At 35.2% G+C, this 26,652-nt stretch overlaps 1 protein-coding gene across 1 annotated transcript in view; it reads right to left on the reverse strand.

Annotated features, from left to right (window-relative positions):
* Npas3 (neuronal PAS domain protein 3) overlaps positions 1-26,652 on the reverse strand; it is an 840,673-nt gene that overhangs the window by 569,419 nt on the left and 244,602 nt on the right. Inside the window, exon 3 of the mRNA XM_005377169.2 lies at positions 18,303-18,547. Coding sequence (XP_005377226.1) covers positions 18,303-18,547 — 245 coding nt within the window. The remainder of the gene's footprint in view (positions 1-18,302; positions 18,548-26,652) is intronic.

Below are 26,652 nucleotides of genomic sequence, written 5' to 3' on the forward strand. Positions count from 1 at the left end.
AAATCCTTTAAGTCTGTTTTTCACATCCCCATTACTTAGCTGCAGTATGATTTAGACACGAATGCTCCACCGACTCTAGAGAGAACATTTAGAAAATTTTGTTTTATTATTATCTACACTTTCCTGAAGATGCTTTGTTTATGGAAACTTTAATAAAAGTTAGCACATACTTAGAAAGGGAATTTCCAGCAGAAAAAAATTTTCTCCAGAAAGCAAGAGAAAAATTCCAGCAAATCAAAAATAGAGTTTTAGAATTTCCAAGAACATTTTTAACTTAAATATATGTTTCAATTTTTTGCTGTATATGAAGCATTTTTCTGTTAGTGCTGTACCTAATGCACATTTGAACTAGCAGCAAATTTGTACCTAATTACAAAGGATTTTCTACATTAGGAATACACATTTTGAGGAAAAAAATCATATTTAAGAGTCAGTATACAAGTAAAACTAAAGAGGCAACCAACTTAACATAGTTGTTTTCATTATATTTGGTAGCAGAGTAAATATCCTCAGGTACACGTAACTATAGCTCCTTATATACTAGATTTCAAACGAATGAGTTCCTTAAGTGTGACAAACGAGTTCCCTTAGATAATTTAAGAAAGAAAAGGTCACTTCCAAATCCTTTCTCTCACTGCTAGTACCTGTTCATTTTAACAGCACAAAAACTAAAGGGTTAAAATAGGAATAAATTAACTTTATTGTCAATCATTACATACAGAAGAATAATTAACTCGGTATGTTTATTTATCTACTTTTCCTACTTGATTAAATGAATGATTGATGACAGGTTCCTTGTTTTCTTTCCCTCCTTTTTGTCAGTATAAATGATCAGTATGAAACTAAACGATGACATTAAAATGAAATCATTAGCAGCCTAAAAGCAGGCACCCTACATGCGAAAGACTCATCCCTTCACTTCTAAGAAGTCTAGTCAGATCTATACATGCCCCAAACAGCCCTGTAACATAGTTAAAATATAGTTTCTTAGGCAGTGCTTTTCCCTCAACTTTGACTTAGTTGGCTGTATCTATTGTTATGCTACAGGCCATTCATTTCCTTACAGGCATTGTAATAAACCTAACTTATAGCATTTAGGATTCATTATTGGTGAAACTGATGAGTTATCATAAAAGATGGAATGTGTATTTTTTTTAAACCAAATTAAGGGAAATAGCAAGAACTAAGGGAAATGTTTTAAGGCAGATCCATTCAAAATTAAAATATCAAATAATTGATCAATGATAATTTAACTCATCTGATTGGCCCATGATTTGTGATATTCTGATAACATTTGAAAAGGATATTAGTTCTCTACAAATCAGGTGGTTAATGTCAGCAGCAGAGATCCGTAATGTACCATCAATATAGATATAAAGGTTCCTATATGTGCATGGTAAAAGAGATATATAATGCAATGGAAAGTACTCTTCAGCCCCCAAATCCAATGTCCCATGCTATACGCTCTAGAAATCAAAGTGAAATATTAAAATCTCTGTGAAAACTGTACTTAAATATCTGATTTAGACTGGTTGCTCTTCTAAGCATTACTTAATTATTATTTAAAACGTTACCACTGTTGAACTGTATTTGCAATTGTTTTGTATTGCAATTCTTTGAGCAAGATGCATGAAATATAATGTTCCAAAGGAATGGTTTGGGGAGGAAACAAACATAGAAAAAGAAAAAGAATATTCAAAGTATAAGGAGGCCCAGAGAAGTGACTGCAGAACAATCCTAAGAACTCCAATTTCTCTGTTATGAAAAGGCACCTTTCATTAACCGAAAAAACAGTGAGTTTCGCTACTGACACAATTTAAAGAGAGGGCAACACAAGAAAGGAGAAAGAGTTCAGCAAAGACGCAATGAGCTGAGCAACTTGTCCCACTATTTCATAGTATAACATCACATTATGAAAAACACATATTTAGTGTACTATGAAACCATGATCTCATAACAATGTTTCAATTGATAAACGAACACAAGCAAAAAATTCAATGTGTGAGTGTAGTTTATGTAGTTACTTGATAAACCAAGAGAACATGCTCTGTTATGGTGACAAATTCTTCCAAAGCAGCCAAGTACTCCTGGACCGAGCACATTGCTTACACCTAGAGTAAGCCTGTAAAAAAGCACACATCAAAATTTGTGCTCTTTCATTAACATATGCAAAATATTAATGTTTCAGGGACAAACTAACATAAGTGTATTGCATTTTCAGTAAAAAAATATCTCTGGATTAATATTATACATAACACCATTTAACTGAGCATTACCTGCATCTGTGCAGAATACAAAAAAACAGTTTTTGCTAAAAGGAAAATAATAACAACAAAGGACTTAATGTTGAGAAGTAGAGGAAGCCTCTGATCAAGGCAGTGAGCTGGCTATAGTTCTCCTTATAGCCTTCTCTATAGAAGAGTTTCTTGCTCTGTGATCTCCCTTATCGAACAAGTCTGTATTAAATTTTGTAATTTTTGAGTGTGTGGTTTCATATTTTAATAATCTAGGGTAGATGGTATAATTTACATAAATATCAAGAATATTGTTATATAAAGGATTTAACTTTCTGCTCTTAGGAGAAGTTTGAAAGTTCTTATTGAGAGGCTTATAGTTTATAAATAGTATTTTATTTTCTTAATTCTGTCACTGGACTGCAGGTGAGCGGAGTTGACTGATGCAGATTGTGGATAAGCAGAGTACTGAGGGCAGATCAGAGTTTAGACCTGATTTTGATTCTACAAAAATTGTGCAGCACCTATGATGTTAAATTACAGAAAATTAACACATATTAATTTGATGCTGGTTGTGTCAATGCTTCTGGCATTTCTTTCAGCACTTAAACTCATTTCCAAAGAATGGACTGCTGCAAAAGAATGCTGGCTCGTTAAGAGTTTACTTCCTCAAAATGCTGAAGGATGGCACGTTGCTACTGTGAAGGGATCAGATAATGGCATTTATCTTCTTAGCTGGGGTTGGGGGCTCCAAAGCTTTTTGTTTTTGAGCAGGCATCACAGGTTCGAAAATGAAAAATTTCATCTTGTTGTCACACCCTGTCTTACCTCGTTTCAAGGCTGGCTGTGTTTTCTTTACACAGAATAAAATTTTAGCAGGAGCAGAAGCCAAATGCTGAAAACGAATGATCAACTTACAATTCGTATGAATCTATTCTTTCATGCTGCTCTGCTTAAAAATAGCATCATAAATGCACATCTGCAAAGACTGTGCAACCCCCCTTGCCTGAATTGTACAAATTATTAGAGTCGTTGACAAAAGATTTTTTTTGTTTAGGGGTTGGTCTGGGCACTCTCTTTGGCAGACTGCCACTTTTCTAGCAGTGGAAATATTGCTTGCAGAAAGCCACATTGTACAGAACAGCTGTTCTGCTAAAACATTGAGCTAGCAGCCCAAGAAATGACTGACTTCACATGTGAAGCAAAATTGCTCCCTCCCTTTGTGCTAATTTAAATGAAATAAACTACAAAACATTGTATTCCACGACGTCTAGTCTTCCCTCTCAATTATAGGCTTTAGTGAGATGCTTGCTATGCAGGCATGGAGGTGAGCGCTTGACTCTCCCATGGCTGCCCCATGGCATGCTTGAACTCAGACCATTTGACTTCCAGGCTTGCAGGATAGCAGCTCTTTCTGTAACCTGATCCTTTTCATATTCAGGACTTAGATCCTGAGTGAACTATATACGTTAAGATTTCAAAATTTTAAAATAGCAGCCTTTTTTCATCTATGAAAATCACAGGCAACAAAGAGAAGATACAAGAAGATTGCAACCAACAGCTTACTAAAATATAAACTATGGCATGTGATTTATGCTTTTAGTTGTTTTAAGAGGATATCAGGTTAGAAATACACACAAGTGTCCTGCATAACACTGGTATGTTTAAAATAATCTTCCAGAAGAAAAGCCTTCATAAGTTCATTGGACATCTCAGGGAGTAAAATTCTCATTAAATGCCACCAGGTTTAGGCTTTAACTATATTCATGCATGATAAATTATCCAATACCAATGAGTATATAAAGATCTGGAAAAATATTCATTAAGAAGTAGAACTTCAATCAATAGTTTTCTTACAAAACAAATACTTTATTGAAAAAGTACCATAGATATCTACTCAACATGCTAGCCTATTAAAAATTCAGCATATCTGAAAACGCTATCCGTTTTTAAGATCCAGTTTAAAGACTACCTTCTTGTTCTTATTTTGTATTAACCATTGTGCCTGTAACCCTACAGAACATTATGAAGACTTCTTCTGACATGAATAGTGTCTTACATTATTATTGTGTGTGAATATGTCACTCCCTTGATTGTCAACTCTGAGAGAAGAGGGTTCAGGTCTTTCCCTCTTTACCATTCTCCATAGAGCCTAACAGAGTCTTATCATACAATAAATATTCAAATAGTTAAAGGATGAATGGGCAAATAAAACTAATGGAGAAATACAATCCATTTCTGATTTTAATGAAAAAAACCTGATATTTTAAAATAGGCAATAGGATTATTTTTATACACCTAAATTCTGTGGGAGGAAAATGTCAACTGTATTAATTGTTTCATTAATTATCCTTGCATTTTAGAAATAGTCTAAAAGTTCTTTTGGTTTTTTCAACTCAATGTCTACATATTAACAAGCTGTCAAATCAGCTTCTATAAATCTTGTTATTTTAAAGATTAAAATAAAACCAAGCTGCCTTAATATTTCCAAATCACCTGTGGCATTTAAGAAACACATTCAATTTCTTCTATTTGATTATAGGATAAGACTTTAGAATCCTTGAAAGTTGTAAATAGCTCTCCTTGACTTTTAATGAATATCAGTTTGAAAATATAAACCTAGTAAAACAAAAACAAGACAAAATTTACTTCTAAGGTATAATCAAAATCATCAAGAGGAACTGTACAATATCCTTAGAAGTTCCAGCATAAATTTAAGGCAATAAAAGGCTTGTATAGTCAGTGCAGTGGAAGGTACACCAGAATAGCTGGGTTCTCAGGTTCAACTCCGGCACAAGAAAACTAAGGTTAAAGACTGCTCAGAGCACAGTGATTTGAACTCAAGAGTGTCCAACTCCTTTGACCAAGACTGCTTGCTAACAGTAAGCAAATCTAAAGACAGATTAAGATGGATGTGATGACTGATTACCGTGTATTTCTATACTTTGCTGGATCCTTCAACCTTGGGCACATGGCCTGTACTTTTAAGATGGGTTGCTATAGGTTCTTTTACTAGTTGATAGTTTGCCCCAGAAGCCATCCATAGTGTGATGCTAATTGGAGGCGGGGCTTTGGGACACAATTGTCATGAGGGTAGAACCCTCTTGAACAGGATTAGTGACTTTAAGGGAGACTTGAGAGAGTCAGCCTCTCTGTCAGGCTGTCTCCCTCTCCCTCTCCCTCTCCCTCCCCCTTTCTCCTCCCTCTTCTCTTCCTGTAACTCCCTCCCCTTCTGTTCCTCCCACTTTCTCTCTTTCCTTCCCATTTTCCTTCTACTCTCTACCACACTATCCATTAGGGGGACAAAAGCCCTCTGAGAGAGCCAAACTATGCTGGCACCCTGATCTTGGATTTCTAGCCTCCAGAATGGTAACAAGTAGGCCCACCAGCCCATAGAATTTTGGCATAACAGCCCAAACTGACAAAGATACCCTCCAAGAGTTCCCTTTTCTAACTTCAGGACAGATATTATTCTATTTCTAATTGGATATGTTCATATAGCAACACATTCAGTGACTGACCAACAACAAGGGGTAGGCTCTAATCGTCTACCACATGTAAAGCACAACATAGCATAAGCCGAACAATTTAACAGATTTTTCTGCAACATCAGGAACTAATATTGACAGACGATACAATGCAAAGCACTTCAGGTGAGGTGTCAGCTAAGCAAACACCACTGTACTATTTATAAGCATTGCTGAGAATACCCAGAATGAGACTTACCTGAATCTGCATCCCTGTTTTCCTTTCAAGTCTCTCCAGAACATACTACATTTTACACATTTTTAATGCTATCTTCACATCTCTTTTGAAAATGGAAAATGACAGCAATTTTGCTTTTATGCTAAAATTCTTCTAAAAACCTGGATACTATTCATCTACTTTTATAGAAGAAAGCCAATATTTTAAAGTATTTATGTAAAACCCAAACTGTCAACACAGTCTGTTTTCATCATCAGGGCTGATATTCAACACAGCCTTAATTCCCAAATAGTAAAATTATATATGAGTGATATGCTTTAATTACAAAGCATTGCTGAAATTTTGTTTGTGTCTAAAGTGCTTTGGGAAGTTATGACTCTGAAATCACTGAATTTTAGTGTCTTCCAAGCACATGGTCTACCAGTACTCACCCTTAGTGAACTTAGCCAATGCCTGCTGACTGGCCCATCTCAGTGGACAACATAAAAACTGCACAGCAACTATACCCTGCTATGTTCTGTTTTCTGAGTATAGGAAGTTCTAAATACCTCTGGCAATATGTTAAACTCTACCCACAAGAGATCCAGTCAGCTCGATCAATCGTATTCTCTGTAATGCTCACAATAAGTTTGGATTCTTGATACATACATCTCAAATATCTTATTTCTAATTATTTTTATGATAGTTACAGCCAGACTGTGCTATAAACCATCAGTTGAGTCACAAAGATAACAATAAATTATGTAGTAAATCAAAATTATGAATTACTCTAACTTATTAGTTGTTTGATTCGCTAAGTTAAAATAAAAATATTCCCATATAAATATTTTAATCATGTTTCTCTTCAATAACAACCTGCATTCAGTGAACCTCTCTGAATAGCTCTAGCCTGAATCACTGTTACACTAAGAAACCAGGCAAAAACAAGAAGCTAACCTATGTCAATGATTTAATATGACTTTACACTCAAGTTTTCAGTAATGTACATATTTTTCAGTAATATGCAAAAAACAATATACATTCCTAGTTACCTAATAAAATATGCCAACAGCACACCTCTATCTGACATACAAGTTAATTATACTGGCCACCATAGTAAATAGATGTAAGAACACATATTTGCTCTAAATATGATTTTCTTTTTGTCTTTCTGAGACAGGGTTTCACTCTGCAGTTCAGGCTGGCCATGAACTTATTTTGTATCCCAAGATGGCCTTGAACTTGCAATGATCCTCCTGTCTCAGCCTCCCGAGTACTGGGATTATAGGTGTGCACCACCACACCTGACCTTGAAGATGACTTTTTAAAAGTCACATTCCCAGCCATCCACTGTCACTGCTATATATTTGAAACAAATAGAACAATCAACCTGTTATGATCAGTAGAATACTCCTTACTATTATGGATTCTAAAAGGCACCACAGTACCCACCAGTTCTAATGGTGTCTGTACAGGGGCTGACAACCTTTAGGTTGAGTTATAGGTTGACATGTGAACCATAAGTACAGTTATGTTTGCATATAATGTAAATGGAGAAACCAGATTCCAAGGATGTGTAGCTGAATGCAGAATATAAAGTTTTCATCATGTAGAAAAATGTGCTGAACTGAAATTCCAGGGGCATGAACTACAGACCCAACTTTGTTATTAACTTTGTTTGTGACACTCAACTTTTCTCTACATTGGTTTCCTCAACAAAACAATAATGGGATGGAAGCAGGCCTTTAAACAAAAGCTTCTATTGGCCTTCCTTTCCTGATGAGATTCTGACATTTACTGATATATTATGGACTCAAGAAGGATGTGAAAAACTGTAGTCAATCAATATTCAAAGCCACAGTAGTTTTTACAGGTGGAGGTCACCACACGTTTATTAAGGCACCACAAAGACTTATGCACAGTATCTAGAAAGCCGTTTCTAAAAATTAAAGCCACAGTACAATTTCAATCATACAAAGCAGTCAGAGGTGACTCCTTTGCTATGCCTGTGAAATATTGTTATCTGCAGAGCACTGAAACTATATATTGTGCTTTCCAAGAGGTTATAGGGCTAACAAAAGCACATTAAAGAATTCCAGTCCTAAAGAACAGAGCATATAAACCTGAAAGCCCTAAATAAGAGAGTACAATACAGTATAATACAGTACTATAGGATGCCATGACTAAAATATTACATTATCAAGAACTGATAAGACTATTTTTTTAAAAAAAAAGTGGAATGTGATATGGACTATAAGTATCTTCTCTATAAAGTTTCATCTGGAAAATAAAAGCAAACAAAAAGTTCCAGACTCATATTTTGTCTGGGTTCTATATGTATCATTTGGCGTATTTAAGTTAAAATTTCAAGGGGGCTGTCTTACTTTCCTGTCTTTTGTTTATAGTGATTACATGTCTTACATGTCTTGATCAAAACATGACAAGGTGAGTCATACAAGTTTTGAACCCATAGCCTATCAGAGACATGATACTTCATGCATAAGAAATGAAGTGAAAGAAAAAAATAGAAATATGAACAGAATATGAAGAGTGGGAGCACGTGATTTTTGGAAGCTATTAATAAACAGATTCAAGAAACCTAGTAGTCCCAGGAGAGGCTCATTTGAGACAATACTTGCTAAATCCATTCTAAGGAATTAGGATTTAGTATTAGAGAGTAAGTAATCACCATGAACAGAATTACTGACAAGAAGAAAATCCAAATGAGAAAACTGAGGTCTGGCAAGGGCTTTATAACACAGATCACGTGGTATGTTAAATTTTATTAAAGTTTGCCATGCCATTATTTTTTGACTTCACATTTATTTCCCTAGGAAATGCTACAACCTCCAAGGCAGAAATCTTAGAGGATTTACTAAGAGAATATATTCAACTATTTGTGGAATGAACTTGAACATATATATCCAAGATATGCATGGGTTTCATGCAATTATTATTATCGACTTTCAACTCTCTTTCTCTACATTACAGGACAGAACCTACAGCGGACACCCTGGGGGCCAGCCCTCCTCCCAGCACCTACTCGATATGTTGCTCATTTCCTTTTGTTTTCCCATTATTTCTCCCCACCATTTACTTCTCTTCTCTCTTTTAATTTTACTCTGCATTTTTCTCCTTCTTAGTTTCTTCTTCTTAGAGTTAGACCCATCCTGAGCTTTCACAACTCTCATCAGGATTATTTAGCTCTGCTAAAAACAATCTCCAGGTATATTTCAATTCTATACAAATCAATTTTAAAACATGGTTAAATACTCTCACAGGTACTATACAACATTCTGGAGATACAAAAATAAGCACTACTCCCCAGATTATTCCCTCAGTTAGTTCACAGCCTAAGTAGGAGACGGGTATGCAAAGAAGGAAATCATATAAACTGACAGTTAAACAACAGAATATTGTAACAGTGACTTACCAAAAAAATGACTAATGATTTGAGAGAAAGGAGAGAAGGGTTACAGAAAGATGGGACATGTAGGTTGGGTTTTGAAAGTTGAACAGGAGTTTAGCAAACCCAAAAGGGGGCTTAGAAGATCAGAATAAAATACCCCAAAGTATGCTACTCCAACATGCTGAAGACCTTGAATTAAGAGAAACTAGAAGGTCCTCAGAAATAAGATGTTTTCTCTGATTTTCTTCTAATCTCTTTTCTCTGTTTGCTATTTCTCCCACAATGTAATCACAATAACTAGAAGTCCTCAACCCAGAGCAAACCATAAAACCTAGGAATGCCACTCTGACTCTTCTGCTTCTCCCCTGAAGTCCTGTGTGACAGGTGTGTGGTCCTGTACCAGAAAAGGAATGCAATACAAAGGGGCTAAGAAGAGTTTGAAAAAACAGCCTTGCTGGTTGCCCTCTCCCCTGTGTTTGTTAACGTTAGGTGACACCCTTTCATCCATCCAGACTTTTACATGGCTATGTATTCTTCATTGAATGTAAGCATAAAATACACAGCTTTCCCTGGATCTCTGGGTCTCTATTTTTGAAGGTTTCAATGTCACATAAAACTTTGATTAAATAAATTTGTTTTGCTTCTCTTGTTTGTAACTTCTTTTGTTATTGGAATGTATGCTATAACCCTCATGAAGGGCAAGGAAAAGAAATTAACTTTTCATCCATAGAAAGACAAAAAGTATTCTAGTCAGATGAGAGCATGAGCGAAGATAAAAAAAAATATATAGTTTCTGACACTGTATTGCTAGCAAAAATTAGATGATAGTGGAGAAAGAGGTAAATTCTTGAATGATAATTAAGGATGCAAAAGGATATATGCACAAATTTTGCACCCACAATTCAGGAAATCACAAAAGTTCTTTATCTTAACTTCTTCTTTCTGGCAAACTAACCAAATCCTAGAGACAATAAATCACACATAGTACACCTTGATGTGAAAGAATGAACTACTGATTCCTGTTCTTTCTATTATATCCATGTCATTGACCTTTTCTTTATAGCATCTTTCAAAAGAGGCACAGTATACTTTCTTGCAACCGGACTAGTCTTGCTCATACAACTTGCTCTGTCGCGAGCAATGGACAGAAATGACACTCTGCTAGTAACGAGCCATGCTGCTGTATTGAGATGGCTGGCTCCCTGGCAATAGCTGACTAGTACACATGAAAATTCATGTAGTGTCAGTCACCACGCTTTCTTTGAGTTGGTGTTTAGAGTGAAGGGTAATTCTGCATTCCCAATAATATTACATGCACTTGGAAACAATCGTAACTAGTCAAACTCTTTAAATTTGGCAAGTAGCAAAAATAAATAAAAATATAAATGTTATCTATTCATTTTGAATTCGATTATATTATATTGGCTATAACCTGATTTTGTAGATCTCAAAGCTTTTCATGCTAAAATTTAAAACTCCAAAAATGTGAAGTCTCAGAGACACACTCCACTATCAATGAGCTCTTACTTATCAAAAAGCTCTTACCACTTACTGTCAGAAAGGACAAACCTGGAGTGGGGCAGGGATACCACTACAACTTGACTTATCATGACATAAAATTAAATAAAAGGTTATCCTTAAATGAGCTCCTTTCAGAAGTAATAACTTCAATAAAATATTGAAAGGATAAATATATAAAAAGATAACATATAATTTAAAAACTTTCCTGGAAGCACACTAAGGAAAGGCAATCGTGTCACTTTGTATTTTCATATCCTACAAAGACCTGGCACCCACAAACAAAACAAACAGCAATGAACCAGCTTTTAGGAACTCAGCTTTTAGCAGTTCAGCTTTTAGAAGGTTCAATTTCCATTTGGTACCAACAACAGCTTAAAACTGAGGCCCATGACACTAAAGATCAGAAAAAGAAGTCAGTACCTAAGTCTTCTGGGGATAATGGAGGAAAAAACAGGAATCAAGAGATGTGATGCTTAATCTTAATTGTAAGTTTCACTACATTAAAAGACTCCTAGACAGAAGATTGAACCATGGAGTGCTATACTTGCCAGGGAACTGGTATACTGATATTCACAGCTAAATCTGCTGCTAGGAGGTGGAGCTTAGGTAAAAAAAAATAATAATAATGTGTCACTGGGTGTAAGCTTTGGAGGATATATATCTCACTGGCACTCTTCCCCTGTGCCTTGCTTCCCGGCCACCATGGTCTGAGCAGCTTTGCTCCACCATACCCTTGTGCCATAATGTTCTTTCTTGACAATGGACTAAAACCTGTGAAACTGTAAGCCAAAAACCATTTCTACTTTTGAGTTGTGTATGTCTAGCATTTTGTCTCAGCAGTAGGAAAGTTCAGAAATACAGAAAACTGGTACTAGAAGTGGGGCTATTCCTGTGTCCACATTTGATCATGTGGTTTGGGGGCCACTGGAATTGGTTTATGTGAAATATTTGGAGATGTGGGCTAGAGAAACCTTAATACACTTAAGTAGAGACTGTTGAACGATTTTTGTGGGAGCTGAGAGGAACAGAATATTTTTTTTTAACTCATGATTTGAAGGAACTTAGACATTAAAGGCCAGGCTCAAGAGAGTTGAGATAAGAGAGGACTCTATTGGGAACTGTACTAGAGGCCATATGTCTTCTACTCTGGCAAAATAAAACAAAAACCAAAAGCTATTTACATTTTATCCATGGTCTAAAACTTTGTTCAAAGAGACATTTAATGGTTATAGGCTGTATAAGCTGGTAGAGGAAATTTTAAGACAGCTCAATGTTCAAGCCATGGCACAAGTACTACTGGGTATTTTCAGCTAGATTTATAGTGAGAACTGGGAGCAAAAAGCAGAGAAGAAAGATTGGCAAACAAATTTTGCCATCAAAGTAACATATGTAACACTGGGGCCAAAAATGGTGTGCTTGCTGCAGATATTAGCACTATTTTTTTTAAGGACTTCATATGGGCAGAAGAAGAAATACATCTTGAGTGCAACTCAGGGGTCCCACCCATCACATACTCAAGGGTGCAAAATGTCAAACTCATTTGAGAAGAGAGAATATAACCCCATTCTCAAGAAGAGTTATCTAGGGAATTGGTTCTTTCAGATTTATTCACTGTGCTCAACCATCCAGGCACTCAGAAACCATTGCCGCTGTGGTTGAAGGGGGCCAGGCTGCTGCTCAAAACAGCAGCAGACCTTGGTGTCATTTACGTAATGCTGCTTTTACAGGCTTGTAGAATGCAAGACTTGTAGGGTCATGGACGCTTTCACCCATATATGAAAGGAAGACCTAGAAGGCCAGGCAATGTGCTCCTGAAAGAATGGTGTGTGAAGTTGTTGGGATGAGACTACAGCTTCAGTGGAGACCACAGGAGGTTCAAAAACAGAGGCCAGGAAGTTAGAATACCTGCCAAGGAAAGCCATAGGCCAAGAGTAGAGCCAATCTGAGGGAAACTAAAGGGTTTATAGCTAAGATTTTGCCTTGAATCTCAAAAGAAACTTTGAACATGAATTTAGCAATACTAGAACCATTGAGACTTTGAAGAAGGGATCAGAGGCAGGGTAGCTGTATTATGTTAGGGGGAATTAAGAAGTTGCCAATGTCTTTATTTGGAGCAGTATGGTTCAATATGTGTTTGAATGCCGAGCTGACAAGGGGTGAAATGTGATGGTTAATCTTAATTGTCAATTTGCCTGGATTAGCAATTGCAGGAGAAATGATTAGGTCTTGGTAGTGCTATGCGCAGAATATGGTGTTAGCAAGTGAGACCCACAGAGGAAGTGGTCAATAGGAAAACATTTTTGGAGAGTAGGTATGTCTTACTGGCTCTCTTACTCTGTGTTCTGCTTCTTGGCTGCCATAATGTGAGAAGCTTCACTTCATCATGCCCTTTTACCATGGTGTTCTACCTTGAAAGCAGCTGACCATGGACTGAAACCTCGGAAACTGTAAACCAAAATACCATTTCCTTCCTTGAGTCGTACATATTAGGCATTTTGTTCCAACAGTAGGAAAGCTGACCAAACAAGTAAACAAGCAAGAATCAATTTTCCATTTACTATGCTCTTCTCCCAGAACTAAAGGAAGCTTTTAGTCAGAATCTAAGTACAGTCTATCTTTTGCTTGTGTTAATTAAAAAAGGAATGCCATAGAGTTAGTACACATGGCCATGTAATAAATCTAAAAACTCTCCTTTCACAAGGCTTTTTGGTACGGAGGAATGTGATACTTTCCCTCAAGCATGAAAGTCACTTGGTAGAAGTAAATGTGAATCAGAATTCAGTAAAATGCTGCTTAGACCAAAAAGACCCATCACTCTGGCAGTCCTGGATTCTCTACCATGTTACTGAAACAGACTCCATTTTAAATCTATGTTTTGAGGACAACCATTATAATAGCGACTCAATGTCACTGTAAGATAACCTGTAGTCACTTATCCTACATGAGTATTTTAAATGAATTCATTAAGCAGCATTGTTTAATAAGAGTCTGGTCTTTTACTAAGAACAAAAGATAGACATATTGCTTGAATAGCAATTCGTAAGTCTGTCCTCTGAGAAATGGCCATAACAATTCACTATAGACAACTAAAACAGTGAAAGGAAAGAGTATGTAAAAGTTCTTACTCCATGAGTTCAGTCAGTTTTAATCACAGATATCTTGAATAACTTTCAACTATTCTTTTCCAAGAGCAGAGAATATTTTATATTTTATTTTTTAGCATTGTTGACTGTCATACACATAGGCAAATTATTGTTTAAAAGCTGCAATGGTTAAATTAAAAGAAAACTTATGATGTTAGATAGTCTGGCATTAACAGAATTGCAGCACATAGACTCCAAATACTGGCGGAAGTCTGTGATATTAGAAAGACAGAAAATTTATCTAGTTTTAGCAAATGTCAAATCAGCAGCTATTGCTTTTAAGATTAATAAAAGATATAATGGTTTCTAGATAGCCTCTAAATAGAGATTACTATGAATGGAGAAGTGATTTACCAACAGTCACCACAATGAGATTTCTTTAAAGGTTACAATCATCAGTTATTTAGCTGAAACACTGCTGAGAATGCCTGGTCATTTCTTGAATAATGCATAATGTTCATTGTAGAGTTGATCCATATTATAACAATACAGTTATTCCTAAAATAATAGGAAAAACTATCTGTTACCTTCCAATTGTTTAACATATCATTTCCATGAAGTAATTGACTTGGGACATATTACACACTGTCACCTGAATGTTCTTTCTGCAAGCATATCTTGGAATAATCTGTATACAATAGGACCACAAAACAAACTCATCAACCTTTATAGACTGTTACGAAAAAATGTGATGAATACTGCGTAGAGTAAAAGATCTTTCAAAAGCAGCAAATTAAAATGATTAAACTTCTATATAGTTGTGTAAGACAAATTTAAATTTAAGCTTTGAAGTTTAATTATTAACATGATCAACTCATCACATAAAAAATGTTGCCTACATAGTGTGAGTACTTTTCATATAAATTTCTAAATGCCTTTAGATTTATTCAAGAGACTGCTTGGAGGAGCACGAAGTATAATGTCTACTGTTTTTATTGTTGGATTAAGAACTGCACTTCACATGATGCTGCAGGTTATTTATATGAGCTTGTTTATCCATATGAACTTCTTCAAGGGCACAACATAGAAAACCTTAATAAATTAAAATGAATTTCTTTTGATGTTGTTATTTCATGAATGTTTGATCAGAATGAGGAGCAGTTTTGCATTAAAGAACTGCAGTAATAAATTGTACATATATTGTACAGCAGAACCTGTTTATAGAAAGTACCTACTCCATTCACAGCAGCATTTGAGACCCAAGATAAAGCAGTATGTAGTCACTAAGCTCACATCTTCTGTTCTAACACATTGCCAGCTTACTAATACTGATAGTGTACATGTACCAACATAGGCGCTCTACTATCACCTGGTTGGAATTTTATAATTAATAAAATCCATGATCACTTTGCAGGCTACTAAACACCAATCACAAATTCTTGCTTTTGTCAATAACCCCAGACCATTTCATAGACTACAACACAGGGAGCTGAAGCCCTACTTTCTCTTCTTATTCAGCTTACCCATTACATAGTTACAGAATTGAGTTGATTGAAGGCCTCCAAGTAAAAACGAGTTATTATTCCAAGTCTAAAGCTTAGAAAATTTTCACCTAGAATGTCTGACGATGGTGATATAAAGCAAATGTCTCTTATATAAATGACATGATGTGACTGACATACAGAACACCAGATAGAAAGGAAAGGATGCTTATCTTGTGTCTGCTAACTCTTAATTGTCAAGAATTGATCTGTAAAATACAGGAAAGTCATATGTGATGAAAAAGTTTGTATCTGTAAAAGTCTATGACGCTAAACACAATCTGGACTATCACACAAGAGAAAAATGAAGACACAATGGAGCCATCACTTTTTTCTACTCTAGTTTCTCCATCATTACCAGGAAAGCCTACTCACTAGAAATTCCTTTCAAAATGGATCTAAAGGATAATCATGTTCAACAAATTAATACAACTCTAGTCTGTCAATTTATTTCAAAGTGAATAGTAATATTTTTACACTGACATTTTTCTAACATATTGAACTTATTTTTTCAACTTGCATGATTTAGAATAAGCAGTTATACAGTCTATGCCTTAGAGTGAAAAAATAAATCTAATGTATATTTATTAGAATTATATTCATTCATCTTATTTTGGGAAAATTCACTCCTACTTTAATAACTAGAACATCTACTAGTTTTTACCAAGTTGATATCCACATTCTCAAGGGAAAAGGGCTGTAAAAGAACAGTAAGAATGTGCATTCATTTATTTGTTGTGGGTTATCTCACATTTGTGTCCTGTTCTTGAGAGGTACCTCTGCTGTATGTCCTCCTCAACCTTTCAACATCAGATACTCTAGAGCAATGGTCTGCCAACTATTGCCTATGTGTCAAATTCAGTGGCTGCTACATGTCTCATAAATACTATTTTCTACAAACACAACCATATTATTTCATTTACATATTATCTATGTCTGACCGCATGCTATACAGCCCTAACAGATTCCTAAGCCTCAAATATTTGCTACATGGCATGTATTAGCTTTCCCCTCACTGATCTACAGCACCTGACAGTCACAATTTAAAGAAAAAAGGTTTTCATTACATTTTTAGGAGATTCAGTACATGGTCAGCTGGCCTTAAGGCAGACACCTCATGGTAGAAGGGGGTCAAAGTTGTTTAGTTCATAGTGGCCAGAAGCAGAACAGGAAAACAGCACCAACGAAGTACCAGCAAAGCAGGAACCATATACGGAAGGTCATGTTTCCATGCCACACCCAAACACACCCAGGAGTGCGCCTTATTAATCTGCTAGGCATTTCATAGTACAGTGAAGTTGACACATCAGGATTAACAGTTACATGGCCCTTTACAGAATTCTCAACCACTGCTCTACATGAAAATAACCTTTTACAATTTAAATTTTAATTTGCCTCCCCCCAAAAGCATAATATCATCCTTAAGTAAACACAGGTTGAATATCCTTTATCTGAAATGCTTGGTACTAGAAGTGTTACAGATTTCAGATTCTGGGATATTTACATATAAATAATGAGATGTCTTGGGGATGGGGCCCAAGTCTAAACCAAAAACTTATTTATGTTTCACATATACTCTTTACACACAGCCTGAAGATAATTCTATAGAGCAGTTTTTAGTAATTTTGTGCATAAATCATAGAGTCAAGGTATGGAATTTTCTAGTTGTGGCATCAAGTCTGTGCTTAAAAAAATATGGAGCATATCAATATAGGATTTTCATATTAGGGACGCTCAATCTGTAAAAGATTTACACATGCAGGTACACATATATGATCACAACTCCTAGCATGGAATTGCAAATAATCAATGCTTTGATCTCTCAGTTTCATCAAAATTCTATAAAAGATGATAGCCCCCTACCAAGTACACTTTTCTACAACAACCAAGACTGCTAAGACTTTTCTAAAGTGGTCAGCAAGGTGTAATCACATAACTAAAGAATCTCATTCACCTCAGAGGAAGTCATGGGCAGCTCCCACAGCTCCTTACAATGACCATTTTTATTCTATTCTCATCAAAGACCTAGATAGAAGGTAGGGACATAAAAATCTAAGAGATCCCTAGGTCATACTCTTTGAATAACACAGGCTTACAGACAGAAAATCAATGGCCAACACCACATATACGTCAACAAATATGTGCGTGCATATTCAAACTCTTAAAATACCATAAGCTGCTATTAGGAGTTTCAGGAACACACTAGAAAACACCTGTCCTGAGTATCAGAGTAAAGAGGCTTAGCTTTTGGAAAATAGTAACTTTAAGGAATAACTACATCAAGAATTTGAAGAACAAACACATATTTATATCTATAACTTTAAGGCATTATATATATACAGAGACATGCAACATTAATACATCAATTGATTTTTGTGGCCAATAAAATCAGTAACTCAAAAAGGCCTGCTCAAGCTGGACTCTGCTTTCTCATGCTCTTTGCTAACTTAAGGCAGAAGCTATTAGATCCACAGATTGGCAAACATTCTCATACTCCACCCATCAAGAACAATTTACACATATTTCTATGATATAAATTAAACCCAGAAGCACTTTAATATATAAATCATTTCTTTTTCAATTCTGTGAAATCCTCTATAAAGTAACAGAATGTGTAGGCTGATAGACTTTTTGAAAATAAAATAGAAATAGAAGAGGTTTATTTCACCTTCACATGGTGTCTTTCTCATGCAGAGTTCAGATTTCCACAATTGTATCCCTTTAAAGGATTTGATATGCAGGAAAAGAAGAAAGGACGATGGTAAACATTTCATCTTAGAGAGACCTACAGACCACCACATTCCAGACTGAACAGTGGTCTAAAACTTACCTTTTACTGATGTGTTGGGGGGAGGGCCTTCCATTCGCAAGTTCCAAGGAGGGTCCCCCTGATTAGCAAAGTCCCGCATTTTCAAATAGCTAATTGTAAGTCGAATGATGGACGCCTTGTCAAGCTGGCTGGTGATGGCTGCAGGGAGAGGCAACAACTTGGCCAATTCATAGAACTCAAAATTTTCTTTTCCCCGGCGGGAACGAGCAGCATCTCGAGACTTCTCTTTTCTCAATGCTTGTAAACTGAAATCAAAGGAGTAGAAAAGTGTCATTTAGGATAAACAATTCTGTCACCAAACTGAAACTGCTTTCTTTTTATTTCCTTTTTTCCTCATCAAAAAATCTACCGAAAACTACTTAAAAATCAGAGTACCATAGGAAAATGAGTTTCAGGCAATGTCATTTAAAACATTCTACCTCTGGTCTCTTGTCACCAACTCAAGTCCAGTGAGTAAAAATAGCATTTTCCATGTTAGATTTGCTTTTTTCCTTCCAATTGTCTGTGCATTGAGATATAATCATTGTTCCTAAGACACAGCATAAATTTAAAGGTGAGGCAATTTAAAAGACTGGACTTATATTCATATACCTGCTTTCAAGCTAATTATTTGGTTCATTAAACTTTCATCAACAAGGGATCTTAAACCATCAAAAGGAAACATTTTGAAAAAAAATATTTCAATTATGATCTTGGGGAACAAAAGGTAAGCACAAACGCAATTCATTTTGACAGAATCAACAAATATAATGTTGATATGTTTCCAGCCTTCAGTAAGGATCATGACACCTTCAGTCAGATGAAGAAAACATCACACTGAAAATAAAGGTTTTAATGCAACTCCAGAGATATGCTGATATCTGGTGGATAAGAGAATTCTATAATTCCTTTTGAATGGACATATATTAGTAGACAGATAAATTCTCTAAGATACTAAAGAACACTCTCCACCAAAGTCAAACTTTAGGGTAACATAATATGAATGTTGTAAGATAAAGCCCTGTCTGTGTTATTAAAATTTATATACATTATAGACATATTGCTTCACAGAAGAGGCAACAGGTGGGATCCAGTATTTCCTTTAACTATTCATGCGCATTTCTGCTGGAAGTATGCTCACATTACTGAGGGCAGACTCTGGCACAAGTGAAGTTGTGCATGGGCATCTGACAGGAGATTTCCACCTCCTCTGTACCACATCACTTCTTGTCTGATGAGAAATGCATTCTGAATCAGGCTCCAATAAATAACTGGGTAATATTTACAATACCAAGGCATTAATGAAATAAGTCAAACTATCCAAATTATTGAACTCTGAAAGCATTGTACATCTTTGCATCTAGCATTCTGGCTTCCCATATAATAAGAAAGAGAGAAAGAGGGAAATAAATGAGCCCAGGAGAATAGATTAAAATGGGTTTGGCAGTGTGGTTACACTCTCTAATAATATACTATGGAGAATAATATTGCATATTTCATTACTGAACCCCTCATATCCTTCACAGAGGAAACTGCATTCACTACAGATACCCAAAATACCTTACTGAATATATGTATAATTTAAGAAATGCCAAATGCTCTAGGTAAGATAATTGCTCAATTAATATCCCAACAAGGACACCATGCTTATTCTATTGATAAAATCTTTTATACCAGCTAACTATATATATATATATATCAATACTAGATAAGTAAATGCTATATTTTCAGAGTCAAAGCAGTCTCAGATGACAAACCTTTGTCCCTTGCTATGACTGGTAATAGAAAACCTCAGGTAAAAATCTGGCTAATAATATACTAATAAAAGAAAGGTTATGTCACTTACTTCCCAGTATTTTAGTCTTCATTTGATTGTATAAATAATTTTTTAGCCTCACATAAATTATGTGAGTAAAGTGAGATATGTCTTCAGATATGACAAAGTATAACCAGGACATAAGTTAATATCTTAGATAAGCAAAAGAATCTCAGGTCTCCTTTTGTAAAATAATCTATCAATAATCAAGTTAGCTATGCCAAAAGAATTATGTTTTTTGGCGTGTTTTCTCCACTTGTACACAGGGGATGTACAGTGGTTCAAGTTCAGTGCTTTGTTTTATTCCTGTTGTAATCCAATACTACTTCAAAGGGTGTGATAAAGGTTTACTTTTTCTGCTCCACTAAATGACTATGATGGTGTTCTAGAGCAGAGGTCTCAAGGGCCTTTAAGGTCAAGCATGAGGAGGGCTGAAGGAGACTGGGAAACTGGAGACCTCCTCTGCAAAGGGACAGTGCACAGTTCCACCTGATCACTGTCTTGGGGAAGGATTGTCTGGTATTACCAGGTTTCCAGCACTGTAATTTCTGGAGAAGAAAACATGAATTTTTATATTACAATTTCCATTCTTAGAATGTTCACTAATTAAACATCTTAAAAATTATGAAATCCAAATAAAACATGTCATAGTTAAATATGGGTCAAGGACTCATTTCACAACTAGGTAATGTGGTGGGGTGGAGTTTTAAATGTAGTTTTGCATGAATATTATATGTAAATTCCCTTTATATATGTCACTTAAATGATCGTGAATAAACTCATTCATTTCCTAATTAATATTTCTAACATTTTTATCAGGAAATTCTCTATGCAACTAGAGCAAAGTAGATTTAGCCATTACTCTGAAATTGATATTAATGCATATGGTTTTCAATAAACTGAAGGAAAAATTAATCCTCATAGGAGCCAGCAACACTGGGGGAGGGACGGGGTAAGGAAAAGTTCACTGAGTACTCAGGAGCTCTCGGGTGCTATTTATTACAAGGCAACGTAACCATAGATAACAACTGAGTATTTCACATTTTAAAATGCTAGAAGAAAGTATTTTGAAAGTTTTCAACAAAAAGAAATTATAAATATTGGAGGACATAAAAGCTAAACTTATTTAAATGTTATGCAACATACTCACACACATTCAATATTTCATTGTACATTAGTATGTACAACTTCTATGTTTCTGTGTATCAGTTAAAAACAATAAAAACAGTTTAATTTGAAAAGAAAAAAAATCCTCATGAAAAGCTAAAGCCTAAGATCACAGAAATCAATCCAATAGGCTCCAAAAACATAGATGGGAGGTAGCTTTTCTACATCCACTTGAGGTAGAGGGATAAACAGACCTGAGCACTTCTGGATGCCTTACCCAAATATCATACTTTACTGACTCTTCTAAAATAGTCTTGGGCAGTGCTCATTTTATGTGCACCTATCATAGCTCTTTGTTGTACTCTCTTCCACCCGCTTCCCTCTTTTTCAACTCCAATATACACTCTATCACCCTACTAGAGTAATCTTCTTGGCCAGAATCTTAATAAAAAAATGGTTTCCATGACTCCCACATCACTTCATTATGCAAACACCATAGTTCAGAAGACTTTCGGAATGACATCCCTGTGTCTGTAATAAGTAGTAATTGGTTTGGAGGGGGACAGCAATAAAATACAGTCAAAGGATTATAAAAGTGGTTGAGAAGCTGGTATAATAGATGAAGCTAAAGACCTTAAGACAGTAATACAGATTGTGGATTAATCTTTTGCTTGCTTTTGTAAAGTAGAGCATACTTATAAGCAATTCTCAAATTGAATTAAGGACTACATTAAAACCTAAAATAAACTTTATATTTGTATGGTCTATTCTAAACCAAAAAATTGTGGTTGACTTTCTACAACACTAAAAAGGAATGGGTTGGTTGTACATGAATTAAATGTTATAGCACCAATTTCTGACATCTAAAATATGATTAAACTTCAGGTGCTTAATTAGTTACTTCCCGGGCCTGACCTCCCACTGATCTAATATCCATTTAGATGTTGGATAGCAGTGAAAAAGGAGATTTCATTCTTCCTTAGCAAAGAGAGTAGAAATATCAGCTCTTTGATGACCATATTATTATCCTCAACTACAATTATCATCAACAACAAAAAAACCAAATAATTTCAAAAGACATACACACATATTCATATACATATATAATTTCTCTAGATATCATTTACAAAATTACACGTGTAAGTGTGTATATTTTGGGAGAGACAGTAAATGATTTTCAGATTCTCAGAGTCCACAGTGCTCTCCATTACACTATGGAGCCAATTTTCAGATTCTCAGTGGTCACTCATTATATTAACCAAAAAGGTAATAATCTAATATCTACAATATCCTCTAATAGGAACATAGAATGCGAAGCTACACTGCCTAGGTGTAAATTCTGGTTCTATTATTTACTAATTATGTAAAGTCAAGCAAGTTGTTTAACTTATATTGCCTCAGTTTTTCTTGTCTGCAAAATGGGATTATAACTTTATAAAGTTATAACTGTATAAATAATGCTTTTTAAAATATTTACAACAGTGAGTGACATATAGTAATAAGACATGGTAAATAAAAACTTTCACATCACTAGTTATATTCTTTAAATGTCAGAATACTCATTTATAATGTATATTCTATTATCTCTAACATGATTCCTATTCACTGGTTCATACATATCACATTGTATACTCATATAAAACTCCTTTATTAATAAGATATTCATTTTTCTTATTACTATAATTTTACTCATGATATAACCATTATGTATCACAAGTGTAGTTAATGAATTATAAAATATAAATCTAATCACTGAATGTTTAAAAGTTTATATAAGTAATTTTTTCTTACAGTATAATAGCCATTTTACTACATCAATCCATAAAATGGCATTCACTTGCAGGAAGAGCATTTGCTCACATTGTAAAAAACAGCAACATAAGTTAAGAGATTCCTTACTTGGGAAGATTGTGAAACATCTACGGGGACTTTTAAAATGGACATGGTAATTATTAGTAAGAAAGAGTACATGTGTACTTTTAGATGATCTTTCAAACATCTTCCAAAAATCACCAATCTAAAAGTTCTTTTGGAAGTCAGGCAAAGCCCAGATCCAGGACCATGGAGAGCTCATCAGGTCATCTGGTGCCAAGGGAAGTATAAAAGTTTGATATCATCTGCCCCTCAGCTACCACATGGAAGGCAAGGCCAGATCTTAAAACTCTTCTTAAGCAAGAAACCAGCAAACTAAAACAACAAAAACAAAGAGCTGAAGGAGGGAATTTCCTGCACATAAAGTCAATATTGTGAAACTGATATTGAAGTCTCTGTGACTCTCTCGTGCAACTGGAGAAAGGTGTCAATTTTGGCTTTTATTACTCATTAAATTAAAACGAGTTAGTTATCCTCTGTGGTTGGCCAAATTTAATTTTGTAAAATTGAGTACTCTGGTTTCTAACTTTACAGAAATGGTTATAATGATTATAGAAGCGATGTTGCTGGACATCTACAGAAGACAGAAATAACTATAGTGATTATGGAAATAATACAGCTAGATATCTACAGATGATACCAACAAGTCAAAATAGCAAATAATGACAGAACAACAAAAAAGTCAACATAACCTCATTTGTTCCTCTCCAATGATTTCCTCATAGTCATCTTTAATGCATTTTTAAATATATATTTGCTCAGGAGCTATTGCTATTGACATTATCAATATATCCACATGAAGCCTTAGTTTGAACAGTTCTAAATGCAAGTTTTTAGAATATAATATTTGGTCTTTTCAAAAGAACATGACAGATTTTGGTTGTCTAACTGTAGGGGGAAAGGAAAGGTAAGGTCAAAACCACTTTAAATTTTACCTTTTTAAAATACTTCTAAGCAGCCAGACAGGCAGGGTTTTATGGATTTTCCTACTTGTTTTGCTTAGGAGAACCCAGCACTACAGACTTCTACTATTTATCAATTAATCTGGCATGCAGCCTCAAAGAAAGAAGGTCGACCTGTATTAAAAATGCAGCCATCAAAAATTCATCAAAGGCTTCAGCATTTTAACTCATGAACCTTTGAACACCTGCATACTTGTCAGATCTCTGGTCATAGTTAACTGTGAAATCTATAGTTACTCCAGTATCTACATTTGGACTGACATGAGCTGAATGAGGAGGATTCTCAGGGAAAATGGACAATAAAGATTCTATAAGCAAGGCTTGCTCTTCCTTCATTACTTTAGTAAAGTAGCCCAGCCCACATTGACATCACATAGAGTTCAAAGTCAAGCACATTAGCCTGATGCAATGAAAAAACTTTCAGGAGTATTTTTAAGCATGATTGTAAATACAGCTTTCTTACAAGGTAATGTAATTGGGAAATGTATAAACTATTATCTGGTAGGAGTATAAACAAGATAACCCACAAATGGAAGTCTTTTAATACTCTCCAAGAACAGGTAATAATTTCAGAATTTTTTTATTAGACACATGAAGAAAGCTGGGTCATATAGGCTTGAAGTTAAAACTGGAACCTTCAAGTTCAAGGTAAGAACTCCGCTGGTTAACTAATTCACTGCTCATAGCTGTCATCATTAATTTATGTTAGCCTCTGTAAACATCAAGAGTATAATAGGCCAATTTCACAACTAAATATAGATGCGCATTTTGCCCTTATATAAATGGCAGATTGCCGCTCTAGATCATCACTGCAGCAACACGTCAGTAAAGATGCACTGTTTGATGGTCTGATGCGCACACAATATATAAAACCAGTTGTAATGGTTGTTTGGAAGCAAAGTGTAACATAGCAGCAAAATTTCATTTGTTCCACAAACTCAGGATATATTAAGCTTGGCTGACAAAGACTGTTTGATGTGCTAAATCAGTTTGACCTTCATTCTTGCTTTATATTTCTCATTTAACATGTGAAATGTCCATTATTTTTCCACATGTGAAAATATGGAATTGATTGCTTAAAAAATGTGTCAAAAATCTGCTAACTGCTAACATTTGATAAAGTCTCAAAATCAAGATGTATACTTACAATTTTTAAATGAAGATATATTTTGACTGAGTAATTGTGATCCATTTGACTTGTGGTAAAATAGATCAAAAGAGTAATTAAAACCATTCAATTGAATGCCTTCCCTCATCTTCAGAAAATGTCTTGTGTATGTTTGAACTTAATAATTAATTTAATTGGTTTTAGCCAATGAACGTTTTTATTCTTAACACTTTAAATAAGAGGATTTAATTCCAGAATGAGTCATTAGAATAGTAATAAAGAAAGCTGAGAGGTCGGCTCAGTCTTTTTCAACCAGTGTTCACCTTGATTTGAACAACCCTCGAATGAACCGCAGCAAAACCAACTATTCATCGTACACTTTGGTGTCTGCCAAAAACCTCTCATGGATCAAAGTATTTTGTTCTTCATTTTCCTCCAGAACTTTAAGCTATACAACTGGCAGTTGCATAATAATTGGGGAAAAAAAAACCCACAGCTTTATCAAGTAATTTCTCTTCACCCAATAAATAGCACTTTACCTTGGAGCAACTTGTATATTTCACACCTTAAATTTCTATTTACCAAATCAGCTAATCACTTCACAATTGAACCCAGAACAAAAAAAATTATCAATTAAAGTGGTTGAAACTCCTGCAAATTATCATTTAGGAATGAAGTAATTGCTTTCATCAGGGCAGAAAAGCCCGCCAGAACAGAAATGTCACTTTAGATTAGTGTTCTCACTCCTGAAGCTATGGATGACACAGCTGATATAAGACTAAATGCCAAGACCAATCAATTGCTTTTGTGGCTCTGCTCTGAGCTGCTGTAAAAGGGGCCATTTTCTAGGATCTACTCTTCATTATAGTAAATGCTATCTCCTTGGTAACATAATTCCATTTCTCATAAATTCTGTCTGAGAGCATTGTCCTAACAATGGATGTTTGTGGAAAAGAATGCTGTTCATTTAATGCACAGAATTAAGTGTGAATGGCTGTCAAACTGCTATAGTTTACTAGTTCTTAAAACATAAATTGAAGTCTTATATATTAAAAAGAATTCTTGGGGAGAAATGAATGTCCTGAACAAGGAGAAGGTATTATATTTGAAGGTTCTGTTCCACCTGTTTAGGATTTTGATTATTCCAGTATTTATCTGTCCTGTACATTAACTTAGGCAGCTCACACTAGAGGTGGGTGAACACTTCACTTACTTTCTCAGCAGTGTAGTTTATAAATTTGAAACCTCAGAAGCAAATATGGACTCATTAGGCAACTGCATGTGATTTGTGAATAGTCACAACTGTGTTTAAAAAAAAAGTGTTCTTTCAACTGGGCTCTTCCTGGAAAGCATCCAGATCTTAATTTGTATTGTTCATCCCCCTGAAGTTACAAGAATCTCGGTTGCAGGCTCCAATTAATAAGAAATTGAAGAAGCTAATATAGTGAGAAAGCAGCAATTCCCTGCACTGCTCTCTTCAGGTCTGAAGTTTAGAAAGAGATTCAG

The sequence above is a fragment of the Chinchilla lanigera genome, unplaced genomic scaffold (assembly GCF_000276665.1).
Source record: "Chinchilla lanigera isolate Chin_1 unplaced genomic scaffold, ChiLan1.0 scaffold00008, whole genome shotgun sequence".
In the NCBI taxonomy this organism is placed as follows: Eukaryota; Metazoa; Chordata; class Mammalia; order Rodentia; family Chinchillidae; genus Chinchilla; species Chinchilla lanigera.